At 41.7% G+C, this 15,659-nt stretch overlaps 1 protein-coding gene across 1 annotated transcript in view; it reads left to right on the top strand.

The window, feature by feature from the left end:
- eipr1 (EARP complex and GARP complex interacting protein 1) overlaps positions 1-15,659 on the top strand; it is an 89,857-nt gene that overhangs the window by 35,043 nt on the left and 39,155 nt on the right. Inside the window, exon 4 of the mRNA NM_001011292.1 lies at positions 817-973. Within this exon, the coding sequence (NP_001011292.1) occupies positions 817-973 (157 nt within the window). The remainder of the gene's footprint in view (positions 1-816; positions 974-15,659) is intronic.

Here is a 15,659-nt window from a genome sequence, read left to right as displayed (position 1 = left end):
TGGCCCACATTCAGTTCAAGAAGAAAAACTTTTCACCTGATTAAATTCCAGATTTTTCCATAGACTTTACAAGATAAACCATGAGATAAGATTTTCTTAGTGAGTTGAATCTGACCCTTTTTTGGAGGGATATCTAAACAACAAAATAAATGCTGAGGACCTTAGATTGGAATTTGGTGGGTTCCCTTGGTGTAGCAGCCTCAGGTAGCCATACTGTCTCACAGTCATGAACACTCGCATATACTGTACATGCTCCCACACCCACACAGAAACAAGCAAATTATGGACACCTGGGGCACTTGTTTTTGCCCTGCTTGAGAGGAAAACTTTAGGGGGGGGGCAAATGCCCTATTTCTGAATATCGGGGTATATCTGATGTAGCCATTTGCCCAAGCTGAAGGCAGTGGTGATACTTGAGTTATAAATATGCTTTACACATTTTTGCACCTAATAAAAGCCAGTTTTCATTGTGTATTTGCATAACAAAAAAAAGTAAAGGGCTGATGGTTTAACAGAATTCTGTTTTTTCCCCACCACCAAATGAATTAAAATTTCATTAAGACACGAACGCTGGCTTCAGAACATGGGGAAACTGGGTTAAACATATGCTAATTAGGAGTTCTGCAGAGGACTGATTGCCGACTTCAGGGTTTTTCCTCTATCTCATTTCTGCATTCTGTGGCTTATAACAAAAAAAAAATAGTCTTAAATATTTTAAGCAGCAGATGGGCATGGTTGCTGTGCTCGTGTGAATACCGATGCATCAATTCCAAATGTGTTCTCAAGCTACCGCTGACTTCTCTATTCCTTCTTTAGTTTCCGATAGCAAAGTCCTGACATGTGCCGCGGTGTGGAGGATACCCAAGGAACTGCAGGGAGGCAATCATGAATCTCCTGATGATACATCAAGCAACGCCCAGGCCCTGGAGCTCCTTTGTCACCTTGACAACACTGCCCATGGCAATATGGCCTGGTAGGCTTCTGAATATTTTACTCTTAACAAAAGAAATCTGCAGCTGCCATTTTTCTCACTACAGAAACACTAACCAAGCAGTATGCTATCCAGCTTACTCTGCCCATTGCATGTATAGTTGGGTATAAGTTTACTTTGCCTTTCTTTCCAGTTGTTTATTAACTTGTAGGCCAGTCGTTCCCTTTATATTTTGGCTTTCTTCTCTAAACACAAGCTCTAGCATTGTAGTATTCAACTTTTTATGTGCAGTAGGCTGAATGTTTCTCATATGTTCCTGATTATATCAATATGATGATGCCATACAAAGAATTCTGTGAACTTTTGAGTAGATTTAGGCCCTGAAATATCCATTGAAGGCCCATAGCTAACCCATGGCCCTGCAGTTGTGCAGCACTCTAGCTTTTGCTTTCCTATCACATAATATATAGGCTATAAGTATCTCTTCTTCTGTAAATATTTTGTGAATTATATTGGCATACGATAGTATTCTCAGAGAAGACTTCCCGCTGAAGGTAACTGTCACAGGGCCCAAGACCAGGTCAAATGCAAAGTCAAGGAAAAGCAACATTAGACAGAAACCAAGTCTAATGGGGAGTTCTAAAAAAAGCTGTAAAGCTACAGTTATGTTTTTAATCCATACAGACCGGTGACCCATCCTTGATGTTTCATAAGTCATCTCTGATTGGATTTATAAAAAGTGTTCGATTGGTTGAACATGTCTATTTACTCTTCTAGGTACACCAGAAAGACCAGGTGGAATTAGCGAGTCAGTAATATGTCTATAACCCCTTTTATGAGTCAAGGGTGACTCTTTCCAGATGTTGAACCTCAAACCTTAATAGCGGTGGGTCATTGCTTGAAAGTGTCAGGGGAAACCCATGTCTGTAAAAGTCCCATTAGCTCAAGCTACTCAGAAACATTTCCCTTATCAATCTCCAACCTGCAATGACATTTAAAAATAAAAAGTGAGATATTTAGTAACCAGCATAGAGCTATAGGCCCAGATACTACTGTTTCTGTCGAATAACACCAGACTGACTGAGTTTGTTGCAGAATCAGGAAATATTTAATTGAAAAGTTAAGCTATTTTAAGATTAACGAATTGGCTATAGCGCAAACCAGATTTTGGCACTTTGGTGTTACAGTTGATCATTGGTACTAAAACTAATATGGGCTAACTTACACATGGGTAAAATTGCACCAGAGCAATTATCAGTAGCAACCAATCAGGACTTTGGTTTGATCAATCTACTTCAAATTACAAGATGAAAAAAAAATCTAATTGGTTGCTCAACAGTTGCAGACAGCAGCATAACAACTCTGGGCCAGGTCCCCCCATCACAGAGTAGCAATGCTACCAGCTCCGTATAGCTCCCTGCTTGCTCTCCTTTCAAAGAGTGGCCAGTGTGTATTTATATTTGACCAGGCTGGGGGATGCGAGAGAGGGGGTGGAAGAAAGGGGGCCCCTGCCCCGTGACTGCGGGGTCTGCTTTCTCTATTCGTATGCCACTGGCTGCAGAGGATAGCCCTTAAGATTAGGGGCTGCAGTGGTCTCAAAAAGCCTAACCTGGCTGCTGCAACAGGAATGTAGCAATTTGAACAAATCGATATGCCATCCCCATGCCTAGGGGATGGCACAGTATAAATGAAACTATGTTGTCAGTATTCCTTCGGGGGCCCTTCTGATGCATTTTTTATGGCATGCTTTCCTCTCTCGGAGATCCCTGAAGCAGCTTATGTAGAAACTCAAGTAATGCTACTAGCTATGAATCCTTGGTCTCGATAAGTGACAGAAGATGAATATCTTTGCCCAATCCACAGAATCATTATAATAATAAGGCCTTTCCTTCTATCTCTCTTAGTAACCTAAATTAGCAGATATAATTAGTACCAGTCATCATCAAACAGAGGAGTCTGCTAATTTGTAACTTGAGTATCACCGAATACTGTAAATCCTACAGGTTTGACAATCCATCCTTATTACAGAGATTCATTAACCTTTGGTGGAGGTTCCTGCTCTGATATCCTTTGTTATCTCCTATACAGATCAATGGCAGTTAAGTCTGGGAAGTGTCACAGGTTAGGGAATCTGCTCAACAAGAGCTGACAGGACTGTTACTTACTGCAGAGGTTCCCGATTCTTCTTAAACAATGTCATTTTATAGCATGACACCTGTATCATCGGGTGAAACCGAGTGGGGAGACTGCTTGCAGAGGATTTCAGTAAAAAAAAAGAAAAAAAACCCCACAAATGACATGTCAAACTCAGCGTGAATGTTTTTAAACTCCTAACTTTTCTAAGAGGGTTACATCAGTTAAGTGCTATGGGGAACGTGCCTTAAATGAAAGTATTGGACATTTCTTCCAAGTCAATATGTGTGAAGGATATGAAAGGAAGGTTGCTTCTTTGTTGGAGAATCATGGAATAGCTACTATATACAGTGGAGGAAATAATTATTTGACCCCTCACTGATTTTGTAAGTTTGTCCAATGACAAAGAAATGAAAAGTCTCAGAACAGTATCATTTCAATGGTAGGTTTATTTTAACAGTGGCAGATAGCACATCAAAAGGAAAATCGAAAAAATAACTTTAAATAAAAGATAGCAACTGATTTGCATTTCATTGAGTGAAATAAGTTTTTGAACCCTCTAACAAAAAAAGACTTAATACTTAGTGGAAAAACCCTTGTTTGCAAGCACAGAGGTCAAACGTTTCTTGTAATTGATGACCAAGTTTGCGCACATTTTAGGAGGAATGTTGGTCCACTCCTCTTTGCAGATCATCTCTAAATCCCTAAGGTTTCGAGGCTGTCTCTGTGCAACTCTGAGCTTGAGCTCCCTCCATAGGTTTTCTATTGGATTAAGGTCCGGAGACTGACTAGGCCACTCCATGACCTTAATGTGCTTCTTCTTGAGCCACTCCTTTGTTGCCTTTGCTGTATGTTTTGGGTCATTGTCGTGCTGGAACACCCATCCACGACCCATTTTCAGTTTCCTGGCAGAGGGAAGGAGGTTGTCGTTCAGGATTTCACGATACATGGCTCCGTCCATTTTCCCGTTAATGCGAATAAGTTGTCCTGTGCCCTTAGCAGAAAAACACCCCCAAAGCAAAATGTTTCCACCCCCATGCTTGACGGTGGGGACGGTGTTTTGGGGGTCATAGGCAGCATTTTTCTTCTTCCAAACACAGCGAGTTGAGTTAATGCCAAAGAGCTCTATTTTGGTCTCATCAGACCACAGCACCTTCTCCCAGTCACTCACAGAATCATTCAGGTGTTCATTGGCAAACTTCAGACGGGCCTGCACATGTGCCTTCTTGAGCAGGGGGACCTTGCGAGCCCTGCAGGATTTTAATCCATTGCGGTGTAATGTGTTTCCAATGGTTTTCTTGGTGACTGTGGTCCCTGCTAATTTGAGGTCATTAACTTACTCCTCCCGTGTAGTTCTAGGATGCTTTTTCACCTTTTTCAGAATCATTGACACCCCACGAGGTGAGATCTTGCGTGGAGCCCCAGAGCGAGGTCGATTCATGGTCATTTTGTGCTCCTTCCATTTTCGAACAATCGCACCAACAGTTGTCACCTTCTCTCCCAGCTTCTTGCTAATGGTTTTGTAGCCCATTCCAGCCTTGTGCAGGTCTACAATTTTGTCTCTGACATCCTTGGACAGCTCTTTGGTCTTTCCCATGTTGGAGAGTTTGGAGTCTGCTTGATTGATTGATTCTGTGGACAGGTGTCTTTTATACAGGTGACTAGTTAAGACAGGTGTCCTTAATGAGGTTGACTAATTGAGTAGAAGTGTCTAACCACTCTGTGGGAGCCAGAACTCTTAATAGTTGGTAGGGGTTCAAAAACTTATTTCACTCAATGAAATGCAAATCAGTTGCTATCTTTTATTTAAAGTTATTTTTTCGATTTTCCTTTTGATGTGCTATCTGCCACTGTTAAAATAAACCTACCATTGAAATGATACTGTTCTGAGACTTTTCATTTCTTTGTCATTGGACAAACTTACAAAATCAGTGAGGAGTCAAATAATTATTTCCTCCACTGTACAGTTGTATTTCAGTAGAATGTAGGAGAAATGTATCAGCTTGCCACCATTAAATTTGGTACCAGGTCCACATGCCCCAGGCTGGCATTTATCTAACGAACATAGAAGATGAATGGCAGTTCTTATTGTTACATATCTCAAACAACCATATTAATAGTCTAACGCGTTTTGTGCCATCTCTATTATTAAGTGCCCATTCCTGGTGGGCCCAGGTGTCAGTGGGCCCTCCTGCTCCTCCTCCATTTGGCCTAATTCGTGGTCATTACTTATTTTTCTATGGGAACCAAGCAACTAAATACACTGTATAGAAGAATATGTTATAGTATGTAAAGATAAAAATAGGAAAATATAGAGACTGAGTAAGAAGTGGATGAAAAATAGTTTGAAGAGTGGGCCCATGGTCTAAGGTTTTCTGGTGGGCCCCTGGGGTCCCAGTCCAACACTGAACGTGTTACGCTATTAATATGATTGTTTGAGATATGCAACAATAAACTATCATTCTTTTATACTTTAAGAACTGCTATTCATCTTCTACTTTTTTTGGGACCTGGATTAGTGCCAGCCTATATCTACTGTATCTTCCATGGCTTTTTCAACTAGCCACTGGTTTTCCAAAAAATATGCATTGAGTTTCTCTTAACCTGAAAACACATTTATCATATCTTTGTCACTGGGTTTTTTTCTTAATAAAGACAGACTGGAGCCAGACTGTTTTGCTCTTACCCTCATCCTTCTTTACCAAAATGGTAAAAATGGTAATGGTAACAGTTCTGCCTTGCCATGGATTGTTGTCCCCTTTCCAGTGACAGAGCTAGGTACATTTATCTAGGGCTAAGATACTTTCTGCATCTCATGTCTAAAGAGACTTACCATAGTTCCTTGCATGACACATCTCAGAAAGTTTTACAATATAAAGACAGTGCTCATTAGGTACGAATGCCACTGTGAATAATACAAATAAAATATTAATTCCCAGTTAATTAGATGGAAACAACAGGCCAGCTTACCATTTTTATTTTATACCCAAATTAACATTCTTCTGCTACTGAGCTGTTTAAAAGCCAGAAATGCAGCCACAAAATGAAACAGTTGAATTGGTACTGACATTTGGAATGGGGGGACAGAAAAATCAGCTCTTTAAAAATCCATCTCTAAGCCGCTTGCCAGCCCAACTGTACTTGTACATCTCTGCCATATCCTAAATAAACCCCATAGACAAAAGATTGTGTGTAACCAATATTTACTTGGAATTTATGTTGGTAAATCAAACTCCATTTGGTTGTCAGAGGTAATCAGACTGTCTTGCAGAAGAAAGATTCTAGGCCACTCTGGAATTTCAGATTCTACATACTCCGTATTTATTTCACGTCCAACAGTAGATGTTGGACTTAATTCAAGCCCTCCTTAAAGGTCCCACCATTGGTCAGGGCTCTATAACTCATGAAAATATTACAAAATATTGTCATTCAGCCACAGTTCCAATAGTATCTTGGGTAGTCCATTTTCACAACAAACCTTATCCTGACTGAATTATTGCTGGGCTTTTAGGTATAAATAAAGGAGCATTCTCCTCAAATCTTACCCTAACTGGCCTTTAGGCTGAGCCCTGCTGATACTTTTCCAGCCCCCCTCTAGGGGCAGGATGATATTTTTGTAATGCACTCTAAAACGGGTTATGGTGGCAGCCATTAAGTTTAAATCCAGCACTGGAGCTGGTGTAGAGAAGATGGGGGAGCACCTTCTTAGGTAATTGGAACAAAAGACTTTACCAAGCATACACTGATTGCAGATACTAAATTTTGCAGAACTAGATGTTCCATGCAGGATGCTGCCACTTGAAGAGTGATTTGAGTAAAATGGAAAACTAGTCAGCAAACTGGCAAATGAGGTTGGCAGCTGTTGATAAGTGCTAGGTTATGCACTTGAGTAGAACTGATAAAAATGTGAGTTATAAACTGTATTGCATGGGATTGGGTTATCCTTAATAGAGAAGGACTTCAGTGGCTGCTAAAGCAGTACTTTCTTGCCTAGAAAAGGGCATTATCTCAAGGGGTGAAGACACCTTGAGTATGCAGTGCAGTTTTGGGCTCAAGTCCTTAAGAAGGATATTAAAGGGGACCTGTCACCCAGATATAAAAATCATATTATAATAGAAGTCCTTTTCAAATTGAACATGAAACCTAAATTCATTTTTTATTTACACATCCATACCCATTATAAAAGCATTTAAAAATCCCAGCTATCAATCACATATTGCCTGCTCTGCCTCTATGCCTTAGAGCTACTTTCACTTTCTATTCAGAACTTTTTAGATGTCACTGCACTCCTCACATTCCCCCTCCCTCCTCACCATCTAATTTTGTAATCAGTGCATGTGTATTAGGTCTCCCATTCTGGCATATAAACAAGATTTTGGCAGGATGCAAAGCTTGTCTTAATAACAGTGTCCACAAAATGGCACCTACCTGCTTGCTGCAACTGTGAATGCCAAGGCTGAAGGAAACATATAAGTACAGTTTATTTTGCTTGACAAACATAATGGAAAACAATTTGGAATTATTTCTTAGGGTGACAGGTCCCCTTTAATGAGCTGGAGAGAGTGCAGAGAGGTGCAACTAAATTGGTTAGAGGGATGAAAGATTTAAACTGTGATGGTAGACTATCAAGGTTGGGGTTGTTTTCTCTGAAAGAAAGATGCTTGCGAGGGGACAATTACTCTTCCAAGATATATTAAAGGGCATTATAGATAGCTTGTTGGAAAGATTAACTCACCAGAGCCACCCCTTAAGATCATTCTTCGCATTAAGGGCAGTGTGTGATGCCCAGACAAGTGATGTTGTGATGGCAGATTCTATTAATGCCTTTAAGATTGGTTTGGTCGGTTTCTTGAACAAACATAATATATTTGGATACCAAATCTACAGTTATTTGGTATAGATATTGGTATATACAGTTTATTTATGCAAATGTATAGATAGGCTGGTAAGAATGTGTGTATATATGTGCACTGGGGTTAATTTGGAGGGCCTGAACTTGATTGACTTTGATATTTTTTCTAGCCAAGTAACCTATGTAAGTATGCGACTTAAGGCAGCCATACACGGGCCAATTCTAGCTGCCGATATTGATCCTTTAGACCAGTGCTGTCCAACTTCTGTTGTACCGAGGGCCGGAATTTTTCCGACCTACGTGGTGGAGGGCCGATAATGGAAGCCAGTTTTGACCACTCCCCTTTTTGAAACCGCACCCACTTGAAACCACACCCATGTTATCACATGACCATACCCATATTAATGGTTGTAGTACAGCAAAAACCTGCCATACTCTGCCTGCCCTACCCTGCCTGTGTGTGCCATACTCTGCCTTCACTACCCTGCCTGTGTGTGCCATACTCTGCCTGCCCTACCCTGTCTGTGTGTGCCATACTCTGCCTACCCTACCCTGTCTGTGTGTGCCATACTCTGCCTTCCCTACCCTGCCTGTGTGTGCCATACTCTGCCTTCCCTACCCTGCCTGTGTGTGCCATACTCTGCCTTCCCTACCCTGCCTGTGTGTGCCATACTCTGCCTTCCCTACCCTGCCTGTGTGTGCCATACTCTGCCTTCCCTACCCTGCCTGTGTGTGCCATACTCTGCCTTCCCTACCCTGCCTGTGTGCCATGCTTTCACTGTGTGTGCCATTCTTGGCTGGTTTGTGCCATACTTGGCCTGTGTGTGCCATACTCTGCCTGTGTGTGCCATACTCTGCCTTCCCTGCCTGCATGTGCCATACTTTCACTGTGTTTGCCATTCTTGGCTGGTTTGTGCCATACTTGGCCTGTGTGTGCCATACTCTGCCTGTGTGTGCCATACTCTGCCTTCCCTACCCTGCCTGTGTGTGCCATACTCTGCTTGCCCTATGATGCTTGTGTGTATGGCACACACAGACTGCTACAGTCTGCACAATAACTATATATTAAAAAACTTTTTAATCGAAGTACCACCTCAGTATATGTTCTTTTTGTAGTGTGCAGGGATTATTTGTGGGTTTCTACTCTTCCTGAGGTGTGAACAGGGGAACAATGGGGGTGATTACAGCCTGAGCCTGAGTTGTGAACACTACAGGGGCTGAACAATGCAGAGATTAAAAGGTGTGAACAACACAGGGGATTACATATTTAAACAATGCAGCCTGATTACAGCCTGAATCTCAGGTGAGAACCATGCAGTTAATCACAGTACTGATACCATTTAGATCTTACACAAGAGTAAGCCATCAAAGCAGCCAGACAGGTGGGGGGCCACACAGAGGGGGGTCGCGGGCCGCCAGTTGGACAGCACTGCTTTAGACCAATTCGGCAACTTGTTGGCCTGTGTATGGCCACTAACGAGGGGCATGCCCAACCAACATCTGGCCTTAAATCGGCAGAATCTCTATCGGGCAGGTTTGATTTTTCGTCGGATTGGGGACCGCATCAGTGAGTCAATGCGATCCTCAATCCGATGAAAAATCAAACCTGCCCGATAGAGATCTTGCCGATTTAAGGCCAGATGGGCGCCTATACCCGTCATTCTAAATCGATCGTTTGGCCCCATGGCAACCTCGCCAAGTGAGTGGATCTTACCGTGTATGTCCACCTTAAGGGTGGTGGAGGGGGTGGGCAGGTGCGATTCCAAGGGCAGCGCCAGATGTAAATCCAACACCACCATAGATACCAGACCCGCAGTTGGGAACCACTGATCTGGTTCCCAACAAAGATGTGCTTGAGATAACATTAAAAAAAAGAAAGAGTCTGACAGTAATAGGGATTCCTGTATGAATAGGTTGGCTGCATCAATCTTAGTACAAACATTCCATTCTTAAAGTAGAAGAATATATACACTTTTTGCAGTACAAGAATATGGTTAAACACTGTGTATTTTAGGGTGATGGAGGAAGAAAAGCATTTTAGGCAAATGTAGTGGATCCATCGGGAAACAGCAGGACAAATTACTGGTGGAGGCTGTAAAATAAAAGGTGATAATTAATGCATATGGGTACAGAGTTTAGGTGGAGAGTTGAAAACAGTCTGGGCTTTAAAAGCTGTTAAATACTTCCATACACAACAGAAATACAAAGGATACAAAAGCTTGTGTTAATTAACCCACGGTGCAGATTTCCTTGTGCGGTTCTTCAGCCCATCTCTTCATGGCAAGTACTGGCTACTTCAGATTCAATATTGATATTGGAAAGACCTTGTGTCCCCATGTTGTGGATGTGATGCAAGGCAAAGTAAGGCACTCTGCTGCAGATCTGAAAGGGTTAAGAAAGTAGGTGTCTGGCTGTGTACGTTTCATTTGCATGTGATTTGTTTTTTTTTTAAGTTTCTATAGCCCAAAATGCAAGCTGTTCCTCACAAATGATGTGTAAAGCCTAACACTACTAAATTTTGTTGTCAAGACACTTACCGATATGTGTTTGTTGGATGACTTTGGAAACAGCTTCCAATATACAGTACATCGATGGAAGTACAGAACTGTTATAATGTTGATTTTTGTTTTTCAACAAATGAAAATATAAAATACACACAGGCATAATCCCAATTTGTTATCGTTCTGCCCATTTCAGAGCTGTTACTAATAAGCTTTCACCCTCGGATTGCTTTGCATGAAGCTCATAGCCCTGTTATGTGGAATGGTCACCACGCTCATTGTCTAAGGGTCTGCCCTGCATGACTCCTAACGTCTCATTGTTCTGTGCCCAGAAAATATATAATTTGTGTATATAAATATGCCAAAGTCGCAAGTGGGTTAGGACGTGGACAGTGTCCTGCTAAAAATGTACCCCCCCAAGTTTTGGGCCAGCCCGTATAGCACTACCGGGCACAACTGGGTATTTACTAATTCTATTCACTGTGATGATGACACTCATTGCATATTCTCAGCTTGTCAGGTCTGGACTGAGATTCAAAATAGGCTCTGGTATTTCAGGTACACTGAGGCCTAAATACCCCCCCACAGGCCCAATAAATAGTTACTGGCTATGGCATCTTACAGCAGCCCCTCTGGCATTTACCTGAATCCACAGATTGCCAGTCCAGCCTGCTGCTTGGGTTTTTCAGCTGACAGAGAAGGGTCATTCTGCCTTTTATTGGCTGTAATAGAAAGGTGGTTCTTGGCCCAAAAAAATCTCAGATGTGTGTTTTAATCTAAAACCACCTATCCAAAGCAGCGATTGGCTGTTTTTATTATAGCCAAAGACGTGACCACTAGCTTTAGGTGTTATATCTTTATAAGATGCCCTTTATTATCTAGATAAATAATTAGTGGGCATATTTATTAATACTGGGTGATTTAGTCACTGTGCAGTAACCTATAGCAACCAGTCAGTCTACAGCATGTAGAATAATGTATGTAATTTTGGGTTATGGCACTGTGACAGTGTTGATGAATGAGTGCTAGTTATAAAGGGTATTTGAGAGATAATGCCTTATATATAGAACATGGGGGCTCACTTGCACACAGTCGCTGACTGTCTATCAAAACAGCCCTTATTGTTCTCTCAAATCTACAAGCAATATCATATGGTCCAAGGACCAAAATCCGAGTATTCAGTCCATGTCTGAGCCACTTTAGGCTCTTCAGCCTCCGTACTGATGCCTTTTGGGAAGATTTTTGCCTCCCGTCACTACGGTTTCTTCCCACAGTCAAAAGCAATTATCTCGGTTAATTGACTCCTTATGAAACTGACCCTAGTGTAAGTGTTCAACTGTGGGAAGAATATTAGATTGTAAGCTCCGGGGGGGGGGGGGGGGGGGGGGGTCAGAGACTGATGCATAAGATGTAAGTTGATAAAGGATAGGGTTTCTACCCAGCTGGTATTTTTATGGCCCAGAGATGGGGAGCTTATATTATTACCTATTAGTAATAATATAAATCTGCTAATGTTCATAATGTGAGATGGGAAATAGATGGCACATAATGACTGTAGCCCTCTCCTTTAGTCTAGCATGCCCACACTGTGCACAGCCACCCCCTCTAGGCATAACAGGGCTGGTTGGGCAGCCATCATTTCTGGTGACCTATTTAGGTCTATGAAATATCACATCTATAATGTGCCTGTGGTACCCGAGCAAAATGAGCCAGTAGATCAGGGCTGTTTTTCTGGCTGTGAAGCGCGGTGCAGCTAAGGATAAGGACAGAAGAAAGATGAAGCGGCGCCGTGCTTGTACGCATGGGCTAAGCACAGCAAGACACAGAGAGACAGCAGGCACTAAAATCCTTTGCAGGAAGATAAATTAGAGAAAGAAAGCACTCAGCGGAGATCCTGGGAACAGCAGCAGCAGCATTTTCAGCAGAAAACAGCAGCACTGAGAACAGCCTGGCGGGTTTTAAAGGTCACATCATCTTTTGCAAATTATAAATCAGTCAGAGAGAATTAGCCATCCAGGGTGCTCTTGTCTTTCCACCAGAGTGCCTTCCTGCTGCAGCGCATTAAAGGAGAAATGTGCCCAGGTTGGCTAAAATCCTTGATAGGCAACTGGAACACTGACAAGAAACAAGCCGAGAGAACAATGGGGAATGTTCCCTCCAACTAGTTTGTGTAGGAGACGCCTGTTCTGTTAAACACAACCCCCCCCCTTGCTTTCTTTAAAATTTACATTACCAACAAAAATGACTTGCCTTTTATTAATTGCCTTGATATTACACTGGGAGAAATCCACATACAGAGCATCTCCCCACTGCATCGTTCTCAATGTCTGCTTTGCTGCAAACAGTGCAGTGTTTGCCCACAACGGCTGTAGTTTTTAATGTCACCCTTTTTCTACCTCGTGCCAACGGGTGCATTAAATAAAACATGTTCCTTTCATTTTTATCTTTATTACACGTATGGCATCTATTATATGGAATGCCAGGGACCTAGGGCTTTCCATTCTTAGAGACCATTAAACATTTACCAAAAAAATAAAAAATAAAACAGCAGGACTCGTTTGCTACTGCCTTTTTTTGTAGAGAAACAAGCAAACTGGTAAAAAAAAAAGGAAGAATTTTTCATGTAAGTAGGACACTGCTGCAAATGGAATGCTGCATTTCAGAGTATTCTGGATACTGGGTTTCCAAATAATAGAAAGCAAATGTAAAAAACTCCTCTGAATTCTCGTGTTAGTTGAATGATAGAACAACTACTGAGTGCCCATTGGTTTAAATGGATCTTGCCAGCTTTGAGTTTTTATTTTAAAAAAAAGTTGAATAAACAATATCAGTGATACCGGGCTGAGCCAATTGTTGGCCCTTGGGCCAAGCTCTTGGATCACAGCGATGGTAAAGGCACACCCGCAGGACAAGGACAGCATTAACAAGCCAATATGGTCTTTATCACAGCCCATCAAAAGGCCCCATACACAGGACAATAAACTGCTGAATAATTGCAGGTTATGACCACCTTTGCAGCAAAAAAATCCAGTAGCACACTGAAGATGCAAGCCGTGAAAAAATTGTGTTTTATTTGCCCAAGTACATATAAACAAGCAAAGAGCAACGTTTCAGGACCCTCCGGACCCTTTCTCAAGCTAGAGCTAGAGCTTGAGAAAGGGTCCGGAGGGTCCCGAAACGTTGCTCTTTGCTTGTTTATATGTACTTGGGCAAATAAAATACAATTTTTTCATGGCTTGCATCTTCAGTGTGCTACTGGATTTTTTTGCTGTTGGATATTGACCCCCATGCAAGGTGAGGTTCTTCCAGTATTTGCACCTGATACCCGCTTGGGTAAATTAACAGAGGGTTGAGCTCCCCAATACTGCTATGACCACCTTTGCAGAATTGCATTCATAGTTCTTTGCTCCTTTCAACTCACCATTTTCTTTATGCAATTAGGACCCCTGTTCTGAATCACCCAGAGCTGGACTGAGCTACACATCCCACTCACTGTGAGCCCCAGGTAGAGCAGCATCTCTCTCCCTTTCACACTCATGGAAGGTTTGTGTCCCTTTTTCACAACCAAGGCAGAGCTGATTCTCCCTCTCACATCCCAAGACTGATCTGTCTCTCCTTCTCACTTCCAAGGCAGAACTGTCACTCCTTCTTCGATCCAAGGCAGAGCTGTCTTTCCCTTTCACATCCAAAGCAGAGCTGTCTTGTCCTCTCACGTCCAAGCTATAGCTGTCTCTCCTCACATCCAAGGCAGAGCTGTCTCTCCCTCTCACATCAAAGGCAGAGCTGTCTCTCCCTCTCACATCAAAGGCAGAGCTGTCTCTCCCTCTCACATCCAAGGCAAAGCTGTCTCTCCCTCTCAGTCTGAGGCTCCACGTGTCCCTTGGTTTTCTCTCGGGCTTCCTTACACACAACGAGAAGAGTTACAACCCCCAGGTATTGTAGCACACACCTTTTACCTCTACTGTCAGATCTGTTCTCAGATGCTACCTAATAACCTGGCCTAGAAGGAATATTAACCTAATAGTAATAATGCACATTAAAGGCACACATTTCTATAAAACCAAGCTTTGGTTTGGAACACATAATCAAAGATAAATAGGAGAGGACCTTTATGGATACATACCTCCCAACTGTCCCGATTTTAACAGCCCAGGCCACAGTTCTTATACTTATTAAAAGGGCCTAATTTCCCTTTGATCTCCTGCACTGAATTCCAAAAAAGATACAACGCTTTTCAAACTTAACTAGATAAGTAGGGTTTTGGCAGAGAGCCCAGAATACTTAATAGTCAACACCTTCACTTAGATACATTTGTAACTAATAAGTTAAAAAAAACTGCAATAACACATAAAACAAGACCCCAAAACCCCCATAAATGTGTTCAAACTTTAAATAACCTTCCAAATTTTGTAAAATGGGAGGGGTATGGTCACAAAAAAATGGGCGTGGTCAAACATTTTTGCCACATTGCGTGCGACATTTCTTTTTGCCCCTCTTTGCATTTTTCAAAATGTTGGCAGGTATGCTGGTATATTAAACACATGAGCCATGAATATACTATAAATTATATATAACGGTGCTTTGTAGTGTCATCAGTTATAATCAGTGCTTATCAGTGGTGACTCACTGAAACTTGTGTATTATAATAATAATGTATCCCCTGTTGTAAAATATGAGCATATTAGAAGTCACCACAAGGTTCCATGACCTGCTTAAAAGGATTATTATTATAAACATTATTAACAATATAATAGGCAAGAACCATGAATATGCTGTAAAATATATCCTTATAAACTGTGCTTGAACATGTTGAACTGTGCTTGTCACCTGTTATAGTCGGTGCATAGTGATTTAGTCATTTGTCACCACAACTGACTGAAATTTCAGTACCTCTGTTGTAAAATATTATAATAGTAAAAGCACAACAGGGAGAAGAATAATTCAAAACCCATAAAGAAGCAAGACATAGACCAAAGAGCAAATTACTTCAAGTAGCAGGCTAATCTCTAACATACTTAATAAAGTTAATTTGAAGGTGATACCCTTACCCTTTAAATCAATCCCTTAGTGCCAGATAATGGCAGCTTTGTGATCACAACATTTATAGTGTGATTGTATGCAATCATCTGTGTAATGATGGGTCTGCAGAGTTCATACAGCAGCAATGCCTACTGTACCTCTGTTCAACTTAAGTGAGGTAAATAAAACTTGTACTGAAAAGGTTTTGCCAATTCATTTAGTA

Source organism: Xenopus tropicalis, chromosome 5 (genome assembly GCF_000004195.4).
Source record: "Xenopus tropicalis strain Nigerian chromosome 5, UCB_Xtro_10.0, whole genome shotgun sequence".
NCBI classification, from domain to species: domain Eukaryota; kingdom Metazoa; phylum Chordata; class Amphibia; order Anura; family Pipidae; genus Xenopus; species Xenopus tropicalis.
This window is presented reverse-complemented; position numbering and strand designations above follow the sequence as displayed.